The sequence below is a fragment of the Thermobia domestica genome, chromosome 5 (genome assembly GCF_964235325.1).
Source record: "Thermobia domestica chromosome 5, izTheDome1.hap1.1, whole genome shotgun sequence".
Classification (NCBI taxonomy): Eukaryota; Metazoa; Arthropoda; class Insecta; order Zygentoma; family Lepismatidae; genus Thermobia; species Thermobia domestica.
Window position 1 is genome coordinate 122,226,502 of NC_137458.1, and position 12,028 is coordinate 122,238,529.

Here is a 12,028-nt window from a genome sequence, read left to right on the forward strand (position 1 = left end):
GTTTCTTTCTTTTTGCAGTTTTGTTAATTTCAGGGCTTTTTTTTTTTTTTTTTTTTTTTTGCCTATTACTTTATGCACATGATTCAGTAATTTTCAGTATTGCATGGGGGTGCTGTTAATTGTAGGGGCCTACTTATTTAAGTTATACCCATACTCATGTTTACTTAAAATAATATTATTATACTCTAGGCTGGTTACGATAACTTATTTTTAACTTTATTATTTAGACGCTGTCTTGAATTTTATTTTTCTTTCATACAGCTTCATATTTACGTAATAATATTAATTTATAGTATTAATTTTGGTGAAAAGCCATAAGACTTATTAGTTTGTTCTTTTGCTATTAATTTCATAAACATGTTTAATTAATTAATGAAAAAATAAGAATTTTGGTTCTATCGTTTGTTCACTATTTTTTATAACTTACTCTATCAGAGATGAATGCAGCAACTTACGATGCACACAACTTCGTTAGATGTATTAATACACAAATGGGCAAATTTACAGTTTTCCAACTTCAATTTGGCATTATTCTTATATCCCAAGAACTATTCACAATGACGTAACTCATTCTTAAAACGAACTTTTTTTTTTTTTTTTTTTTTTGCAAAGTGACGTACCTCAAATAACATACCGGTACTTTTTATGGCTTAATATTACAATATTATATAATTTGAACACTTGGCAACATTGTGTCATAAACTGGTAAATATTAAACACGAGCGTAGGTGCAAAATTTCAAATCGCTCTGCTGAAAAATGAGAAAAACAGATACGACACTTTGCCAAAAAAAAAAAAAAAAAAAAAAAAAAAACACGATATGACTACTACTTTAGCGTGTTATTTTAACACCAAGGGCCTAATGTTGCAGTTAATACTGGCCTTGTACCGATTTAACACAAAGATGGTGTTGATCGGTGTGAAAATAAGGTGTTACATAACTTTGCGATTAAACGAAGCAATATGGAAATAGGAACAGTGCAGTGACGATCTTTCTATATATACCCGTATTGTTAGTAAATCCCAGCTAGCATGGTGAACCAGGCCCATATCCAGGGGGGTCTAGGGGGCTAGATCCCCTAAATTTTTGCTGCCCCCCTAAAATTCTCACGGTAGGCTTGCAAATGAACAATAATATGGTGATGAACTATAATATTGTTGGATCGGGCCCCCCTAACATGAGCCGGGCCCCCTTACATTTTTGGGCTGGCTTCCGGCCTATGGTGAACGTAAGCCATTGAGAGACAGCATTATTCGTCGGGGGTCAGCGAAGTCATTTATTTGCTAAGAATAATGACTTAGTAAATGTAACATAGCCATCTCAAAACAGGATGCAGCATAAGATCTAAAGTGTATTGAACCTAAAATGAATTTTTTGAGTTTTACGTCCCACGGTTATGCCGGCTAGGCTAAAGGAGACGGTGATGATGAGCAATGAATGAGAAATGGTGGTATGAAGAAAGTGGAAGGAAACGGGAGAACCCCAAGGAAACCCACGTACATGGTGTTTGTCCACCACAAAATTCACTTGGCGGGAGCAGGGTTTGAACCCGGGACCACATGCACCAGAGCTGAACACTCTACCACTGAGTCACCGCGGCCCCTATATGCTGAACCTAAATGGCACAAGACCTAAAAATTAACTAACTGCACAAACCCTAAACGGAAAAACACTTAAACAGTACAGCACCTAAGTGGCATAAGCCCTAACATTTCTTCTGGCGCTACCATGTCAAGAATGCTACAGAAGCAGTACGAATGAGTAGCAAGTACGGCAATGTTTTATCGAATATTTTAGTTTGTAGCTTGTAGCAGGACACCGCAGAACCGTATATTCCAGAACCTAACCGAATAGAAATAGAAACCGCTATAAAGAAATTAACTCAGCCGGATGTAGACGAAATTCGGCTGAGTTAATTTTAGTTGGAGGCGAAAAATTGTAGAACAAGATACACAAACTCATTCTCCTTATCTGGAACAAGGAAGAATTGCCACACGAGTGGAAAGAATCAATCATTGTTCCAATTCACAAGAAAGGCGACAAAACTGAGTGTAATAATTATCGAGACATTTCTCTTCTGTTAACATCCTATAAAATCTTTCAAATATTCTATTAGCAAGATTGACCCCATACGCAGATGAAATTGGAGATTATCAGTGCGGATTTAGACGAAATCGATCAACTATCGACCACATATTTACCATTCGCCAAATACTCGAAAAGAAGTGGGAATACAATACCCCGGTACATCAACTATTTAATAATACTTTTGATAAAGTGGATACTTTCAAATATAAGGATCAGTATTAACAGACGAAAATCATATCCACGAAGAAATTAAATGTCGACTAAAAGTAGGGAATTCATGTTATTATTCAGTTCAAAATCTCTTGTCGTCGCGAATTCTGTCGAGGAAGTTGAAGCTTAAAATATATAAAACGATAATCATGCCTGTTGTTCCATATGGTTGCGAAACATGGTCACTTACTCTGAAAGAAGAATATAGACTTAAAGTATTTGAGAACTAGATCCTGAGACGAATATTCGGACCCAAGAGGAACGGGAATGGGGAATGGCGGAAACATCACAACGAGGAACCACATAATTTATACGGTTTACCAAACATTGTTAGAGTCATCAAGTCTAGGAGGCTTAGGTGGGCAGGTCATGTAGCTAGGATGGAAGAAAGTAGAAACGCTTTCAGTCTTGACTGGAAGACCAATCGGAAAATGACCATTAGGAAGACCTAGGCTCAGATGGGAGGACAATATTAAGATGAATCTCGCAGAGATAGGAATACAAAGCAGAAACTGGATCCAGTTGGCTAAGGATAGAAGTCAGTGGAGAGCTTTTGTGAACGCGGCATTGAACCTCCGGGTGCCATAAGCCATAGAGTTAATTAATTTTTTAGCTTGTAGCAAGGATACGCACATAGGTAAATGAGGTATAGTCCACAATGCTCATTGAGATTTTACGTGATCTTTCAAAAAGTAACGTAATTGAAATTTATGAGAAACTTTAAAAATATATTTAAAATAAGTATAATTAACACTAAAACATTTTATTCATGGCCACACTCAGGGTTTGGGAGGGTGTACATTGAAGTACGAGCCATTGGATCAGTTTAGAATCAATACCTGAGTTTAATTTTTTGAGTTCCTGTGTTTTGTGTATCTATGCAGCGTCGTGTCATGATTACGAAGGATGGAACGATATTAACGTGGGCTCTAAATCATGATGTCAAATTAAATCCGGTGCAGTTGGTAGTGTACAGACCATCTGGAAGATTAACGCTCACAGTATAGGCCGTTTTCCATCATATTATCTAGCCTATAAGAGAATTGGATTATAGGACAATGACACCGGACAAAGCAGCAATAGGTGCTGTTTAGGTACAACATATGAGGTAAATTAGAGGTGCAACATGTTCCAAAGAGAATGGGTATCCCTGGTTTGTTTTGTTGCATAGCAAAGTAGACCAGAATCGAATTCTAGTGATTAACAAAGCATACGTGAAGTTCCGAACTCTGTTTAGCCAACTTCAGTCCCAACCACAGTAGAAGTAAGTAAGAAGCTTCCATGAGAACACATACCTTGGATTTCATGATTTAAGCTCTATAATTATGTATATATGTATGTATGTATTATTAACGAAAGTTACCGTGAAATATAACCTAAAAGTTGTAGTGCCGAATTTACATGTTGCTTCTAAGTGATGTTGATCAATAACAATAGATTCCATTGGAAAGAGTGAAATTAAACAAACGTAATGTTTCCTAAAGTTGTTGTTAACCTGCTTCACGAGATGGAATATTGATTTTTCATAGAATAAAAGCGGTAAGAGATATCGAAAAGCGGCTTTCTGACACAAATTCAACGTTCCAAAATTGAGTTTTGTCTCGACTTTTATCTATCTGTTGAAACCAGAAGTGGTGAAAATATACAATTATTCGGTTACAATACTGATTGTAAAATGGACAAAATGGAAAAGGATAACCAGATTTTTGATATGGATTCAGTCTGTAAGAATATGTTCCACCTCTTATTTTTTTCTTTATTACAACCGGAAGTGACAGACATAAATTAGCACTTCCGGTTTCAATAGTAAGCTCCATAGCAGGGAGCAGTGGCTTTCTGATATGGATCCAGCGTTCGAGAAACATGTTCTATCTTTGATCTAATCCCTGTGTTGCAACCTACAGTTACAGACACACTGCTCTAAGTTTGAGTATTGGATTCGCATAGTTTGGAAGTATACAGTAGTATCATACTGTAAAGCGAAACTCACTTGTTATTATTTTTATTTTCAGCTTATGATGAGACTCGGAGCTCTTGAATATTGCAAAGGACGACTCGATGCAATTCCCAGTAAGGTCAGTATTCATAACATTTTTCATAAGTATCTTCCCTGGTTTCCTATATAGTAATCAAATTTGTAAATAACCGGTAAATAAAAAAAAATCATCTTAATACCAGGCGTAATTTTCATATGACATAACTCACTGATATATTTAAAAGCAAAAGATTTCGCCGTTCGATAGTGCATCAAATATTGATTTCACAAAGTAGCATTGATAGTTTATATTACAATTCTGTAGAAAAAAAGAGTTGAATTCAATTGCTAAGCTACACGAGAGTCTAAAGGTGTGACTTTTTTTTTTTTAAGTAAGAATTTATATATTGATTAGTGAAAAAACAAGCCCGCGTCTGATATAATCTTGGTCTGAAATGAAACGTTAAGATTCAAATTAACAAAGAACCAAATTAATTATAGAACTGTTCAGATGAAGTCATATTGATAGGAATTCGAATCGGTGAGATTAATAAGATTACGATGACAATTCTAATGAAAAATACATTACTTGTATAATAAATTAAGCTATGTTCAGCAACTATTGTAATAATAGTTTAAGCCTGTGTTCGGAGTCTTCTTGTGGCTAAATATCAGCGAACTTGGTTTTTAACAATAGATTTAGGTTCAATTGCCGGTAGTTCGAATAACATATTAAACTGTAAGTGCATGTCTTATGCTAACAAAAGACGTTAACCTACAAATCAATTAATCAAGTACTTCCATCCGTTCTTATTTCTTTCAAACCTGTTCCCTAAAGAATGTAAACCTGCCTCGTAGACAATATCTGTGTAATTTCGACAAAAGAGGTCTGTTTAGGAATTTACCCACAGAAAGTCATTTATAAGAGCATGGCTTCTTATATCAACATATATCCTTTTAAACACGTTGAAAGACTAGAATACTCTTTAATAGTCTTGGTCAACTTTAGTTTCAATGATTTTGTAAGGAATAAAATAAATAGTAACTGTTCTTATTTTAGAAAAGTTCCGCAGGTTTGTTGTGCTTAGAATTTCAGCGAAAAGATCGAATGGTTAAAAAATTAAAAGGCCATACGTACTCGTTTCATTATGTGCAGTTAATAGTAAAATATATCAAGATTAGATTCTTGAGCTTTATCGTGGCTAAATGCTTGGCGCCTTCGGCTAGGCAAACTTGGATTCAATTCCCGGGAAGAGTTCATATGATATGTACGTCTCAGTTAACCTCGATATTACATCGATAAGGAATGTTAAACTCAAACCAAACTAAATGTGGTGTTAAACACCAAAAGAGATATACTTAATTTTATCTAAGAGACGAGAAATAACGTTTTCTTATTTTGTCTTTGAAATTTTGTTGAAGTTTCGTCTCGTCTCGATTTTCGAAGAATTCTTTCTCGTCTTGTCTCGATTCTCGCAAAACTTTCCTTGTCTTTTTTGAAATTCTTTTCGTGCCATCTAGTAAATGTATATTCAAAATTTATGCCTTCATTTAAAGAAAATCATCTACGAGTTATCAGAATTCTTCCGCGTCATTAAAGGTTCACGAAGGTGATATAACAACATGTAAACCGTATTTATTATTGGAGTATATTGTGTAATGACTTGCATATTTTTAAAGTTGATAAATTCTCTTCATTGTATTCGTACAATCACTTTATCAATTTATAGTTTTTATACTATGAATCGTGTAACACTAGAACATGTTTAAGATCTAAAACTTGGGTGAACTAGTGTTGCATCGATACTCGTGAAATTTGTCGTCTCGTCTCGAAAACGAGACGAGAAATATTTTTTTGTCTCGTGTCATGAATTTTAAAATGTACTTCTTGTTTCGTTTTGAGACGAGAATCGAGACAAAATGAGAACTTCCTCGGCTTATCGGCAACACTAAATATATTTACTTTCACTACGAACCGAATCGTTCTCTTCTTCACTCAAGTGGGAACTTACAGAGTAGCTGCTAAAGTTCTTATGTTCAAAATTGGACTTACGTTAGAGACTTATGAGCGGAACCTTCGTGCAAGGCAGCAAAGTGCTGGAGGATTTAAAATGATCGAAGTATTTATTATTTATTATTTATTTATTTATTTACTTATTCGAGAAGAAAGAATTATAGCAAAATCTGATAACTTGGCCACCTCTGTAAGTAGGCCACCTACATATATTTCTCTCTTTCCTATGGAATCTGTATATTTCCTTATGACATACATTACTTCTAATTCTCTAAGACATACGTCATTTCTTGTTCTCTAAGTTGGCCACCTGTCTATCTTGGAATTTGGCTGCATTGAAACAACGTTAGTCATATGCTGCTATTGTTAAATTCACCTCTATAAGTTGGGTACCTACGTTCCCTTTATTTCTTTGTAATCCTCTCACAAGATATTTTACTTTTGTGTGTTCCAGGAGGTCAGCAAACCGAAGGGAAATGGAAAATCTTGTCAATTGAAAACAACTTTTCCAAAAATACACCAAACAGTGGTACCTTTATTACATCTATGACAATATTCGTCAAAGGTATCAATAGATTAGTGCTGTTAAGACTTCCTATTCATATTCTTTACTGCAAGACTATTTCGTGATTCAGTTCCAGATGGATTCAGATGTCCTTTTAGTTTCCGTCAGTCTTCGAATCATTTTCCCCCTTGGGGAACTTGCAGGAAATTTGGAACAAAGAATGATCAAACACATGTTGCAAAGTCTTAAAAAGAAAGATACATAAAATAATAATAAAAAAGTCTTTCTGTGTTGCTCACTAGTCAACATCTATTTTACATATGCACACTAGGTTGCTATTGTTTGTTTCACTGCTGAGAGAGGCGGGCGAGAGAGGGTGGATGTTCTGAGTGTTTCCTGGAACTGCATTTTATTTTATCTCATTTATCGTCATAGGTAGAGGGCAGAAAAGAAAAAAAACAATGTGTTGTAGCGTTTTGGAAATATAAAACATAGTGTGTGAATGATAAACTAATATATTCTAATACAGATGCACTTCTTTCATAGGATATTTTCATATTTCAAAAATATATTTTACCATGTACTATTTATAAAATACAAACTATTACTTAGATAATAATTAGTAGCTGCATTAGAATTGCTTATTACACGTGCTAATAATAGTTTTTGTTTCAAAAAATAATTTATTTTCTGTTAGTTGGCTACTTTACACTGGAGCCGATGGTGGCCAGTATAGACAGATTTCATCGTATAAAGTTATAAACGTAACATTCTACTCTATCACGCGAATGGTACGCGAAAGTCTCAATAAAACGGGCTTTAATTTAAAGGTCGATAATTATTCAATACCTTTCAAACATGTTAAATTATGAGCTTCGTAACTATTTACTTTAGTTTTGAACTTCGATGCTATTTACTGTCTTAATTTCGTTTCAGAACATGCTGAAGAGCTCCTTTAAACGAGTATTAGAAAGACAGGTAAGTTCGTATTTTTACTCCGAACGGAAACAATATTCAAGATTTTTTTAAAATCATATACGGTGATCAATATAAACAATTGTCAATATATTACCTTATAACTTTTAAACAAATCAACAGCAATATGTGAAATTAGTTGTGAATTATACTGTAAATGTGGAAGAAAAGTCTGTCCAAGCAGATGTTATAAATAGATCTTTCTGTAAACACACCTGAAATTAAATCTTTCAGTTTAACGTACCTCGATACCTAAACGCTCCTGAACAGTTGTACCACATTATAATGTGATACACTCGTCAATAACTCAATTTAGGGTAAATTGTGCTACATTAGGCAAGATCTAGTAGGCTGCCAGAATCTAAACAGTTGCAACTTAATTATAAATAGGTTAAAGAAATAAACTAGGTAAAGAAATTAAACAGAAAAATAATGTGTTTTCAATCAATATAGTTGACTGAGAAAAAAGATTGTGTAAAGTTAAATGAGTGTTTTTCCAAGTAAGAGTCAAGGGGCGTTTGATCAAGTCTATCAGCAAAGTGATACAATCTTATGGTCCATTCTAGGTAAACACTTATAATTAAAAATTGTACTTACACCTTTTTCCTCACAAGCTGAGACCTGGGTCTGTCGACAGTTTACCACTGTATGCTGAAAATGTCCTCTTTAAGAATTGAACTTTTAGATACACACATATGCTTGTCTATCTTGTTCTCCCTGTGATCAGATGATATTAATTAGTCAATGGTCTTCCTTAGTCCGACACCATAAATTTTTATAGATAAAGAGGCGCTTCTTTCTGTTTCATGAATCCGCTTATTGAGACAAATTGATTGCAATTCTTGTGACAAGTTAGTTCTGTGAGATCGTATGAATCATTAGCGTAATGTGTCTAGACATATCTGTACGATATCAGCTAAGATCATGCATTTTTAATTATTGAAGGTTGAAAACAGAGTTCTCTACGAGATAAGAATTTAGGCTGTTTCGTCTCGCAAAGTTGTTGTAAATGTGCTGTCTTGTCTTGTATCTTGTCACACAAATTCTGTCCCGTCTCGTGAGCAACCCGAGTTGAGAAAACACAATCGTCTCGACAAAATCGTCTCAAATCGACTTACAATATTCTGTCATATTTCTTGAAGCGTATAGGCAGTATAATGTTATTAACTCCATTCCTGATAATTTTTACACATTTCCTCCAATGTTTGTAGGTGATTTCTAGTATGTATCATTTCATTCAGGTAGCAGAAAAAAATAGAAGAAGTCAAGTTAGATAATAATTTGGGAGGCCATAGGTTCTTTGCAATTATGCAAACATCAAATAACCTGGTTGTGAGTTGCATGGGCTTGTTACATATAGCGCTATCTTGCTGTTTTTCTGGAGATTCTTGAAAGATAAGGTGTATGGAAAACATCCAAAAATATAGAAAAAACTGTACGAAATCATTAGGATTGAAGTGTTCATATTCTTCAGCAAACATAGTAGAACATGATGCGACGGATTTAGTTAAAGGAAGGAGGAGGACATATTCTAACGTTTGCTGTAACAAAATTATTTTCTCGCATTTACTGTACAATTCAGAACTGATTATACGTATTTGCTCTGATTTCTTTAAAAGTTAGAAACAGTTTATATGGATAATCCTGTATATAGTCAGAGTTATATATATATATATATATATATATATATATATATATATATATATATATATAGAGAGAGAGAGAGAGAGAGAGAGAAAAGAGAAAGATAGACATAGATTAGATAAATTATTTATAATGACTAATTGTTATAGCTAAAATTTACGCTTGCTAAAATTTATAAATAAAAATAAATGAATAGAATAGAATTTACGAATAGAAAAAAAAATAAAATGCATTTAAAAGTGCTAAATACAAATGCTAAGGTAGAAACAACAATAATAATAAAGTACTTCATATAATTTTTAATACTGAATTTTGATGATAATAATTACAAGATTTTACAACATGGGCTTTAAAGTATTGTATAGATATGATTGTCGTTTTAAGCTATACATTCCATTTTTAAGCAATTCAGAAATGATCTAGGCAAAATTAATAAATAAAATAAAGTAAAACAAAGAGAGAAAGTGATTGTACGGAAGAAAATGTATCAGTAAAACAACCTTAAGTACAATGAATTGGCGGAAAGACTTTCTAAAAAAAGAAGGAAGAACATAATACACTTAGACATGTACACTTATCAATAATTTATAGCTGAATGGACCCAATATATTTTAACTACTTTTGTTGTCCTATTTCCATCATCAAATGTTTTATCTTATTTTTACAGGTAAGTGCGGATATTCTACATCTTTAATTTCGTCTTCTTTTAATTCTATACTGCAATTAATATTTTAGATTTGTGAGAAAACACTGAAAATATATAGGTAATAGTCATCATTATTAGAATTTGCTTGTAATTTCTGTCTGACGTGTTCACTGTTGTCAGATACTATATTTCAACGATACATAAACTTCTTAGCACAGTTGCCAAATTTGTTGTACAAAATTAAATTTCCTAAAATTTGTTACATATCGTTTGAGATGTGCAAAACTGAGTCATAAATCTTGTAATATTTCCACAATCCGAACAGCAGGCTCATGTATACGATACACCGTTATCGACTGTAAGTACAAGGTCAAACTGGACAAGAGCTAGTGTGGCAAGTGGACTGTTTAACACGAAGGCCACCAATCCGTCAGTATCTTCAGTCAGTTTTTAGTGGAAGTGACGAAGATTTTTGAGTGGCAGTGACGAAGAATTTTTAGTGGAAGTGACGAAGAATTTTTAGTGGCAGTGACAAAGAATATTTAGTGGCAGTAACAAAGAATTTTTAGTGGCAGTGACGAAGAATTTTTCGTGGTAGTGACGAAGAGTACTCAACAACGTCCGTACGTAAACTGTTACTGTATGAATTCAAACTCGGGCATAATGTTGCGGCAGCTACCCAAAACTTTTCTCATACGAAAAGGGACGTAGAGTGAACCACAACAAAGCAACTCGTTGGTTCCAGAAGTTTCGTAAAGGTTGTAAAAATGTCGAAAATTAGCCAACGCCCGGCCGCTCCAGGGTAACAAATTCTGAGGTCATACTATACACCATTGAGAAAAACCCATCCATCAGCACACGACGATTTTGAAACCAACTCCGCATGCCCCAATTCACTGTAGTGCGTCACCTTCAGAACTCGAGAAAACCATCAAAAGCTGCGCATTTCGCCACATGACTTGACCCCAGCATAGCTCCGGAAGAGAGTGGATATATGCCAACAGCTGTTTTTGGATCATGTCTAAATACGTTACAGAAGTAGTAATAATAGTCAAATTTATGAATACATTTTAGGTCTGGAACAAACTGTGTTCTTATATCTTAAACGATATGCAGCAAATTTGTCAAAGTTTATTAAGTCAGACCAGTTCGTAATATTGTACAACGAGTTTGCTGATTGTGCCAACAATAACTTTATATATCACTGGCAATATTGGCAACACTGGCACTACTGGCAACTTTATATATCACTGACAACTGGTAATACTGAACACAACAGACATAAATACAAACAAATTCTGGTAGTGGTGGTTATTATATATTTTTAGTATTTTCTCACGAATTTAAAGTTTAAATTCTAGTACAGAATTAAAACAGGGTGGAATTAAAGAAAATATAGAGCGTCCGCACTTACCTGTAAAAAGAAAATGAAAACCCTGATGACGGCAACTAGACAATAAGGTGATTGAAATATTGATCTTAGCCATCTCCACGTTTCTTGTAATAGCCAACTTGTAATAGCGAGCTTGTAAATTCTTTGATATGCTGCTCAGATTTTGTACATCATCAAGCCAAGGCTTCTAGTTAAACGTATAATAGAATGATTTTGTATATATATTATTGGATCAACTTGTATTGGAATTACGAAGAAAAGTGAATGTTAGTGAAGTAAGAATATTCTGCGTATGATTATTTTTGTATCGTAACAAATATCAAGTTGTCTAGAAACTGAATGTATTGAGCCTTTGGAGGTCAAAATTGGGAATACATTTATGCGATTTGAAAATAACATTAGAAAACCACAGAATACACCATTTTGTTCGATGATCTGCTATTTTGCCAACAACACCATAATCCCTATAAATGTTTTGTGATTAAAAAAAAAAAAAAAAAAAAAAAAGTGACACATGGTTTCACAGGCCTCTTTTGAAACTAAACTAAACATTATTCAGGGAGTTCTACAGAGACCC

The 12,028-nt window shown here is 34.0% G+C and overlaps 1 protein-coding gene across 1 annotated transcript in view; it reads left to right on the top strand.

The window, feature by feature from the left end:
- Nucleotides 1-12,028, top strand: part of LOC145686085 (uncharacterized) — a 105,156-nt gene that overhangs the window by 86,577 nt on the left and 6,551 nt on the right. Inside the window, exons 5-6 of the mRNA XM_081759019.1 lie at nucleotides 4,312-4,374; nucleotides 7,730-7,771. Coding sequence (XP_081615145.1) covers nucleotides 4,312-4,374; nucleotides 7,730-7,771 — 105 coding nt within the window. The remainder of the gene's footprint in view (nucleotides 1-4,311; nucleotides 4,375-7,729; nucleotides 7,772-12,028) is intronic.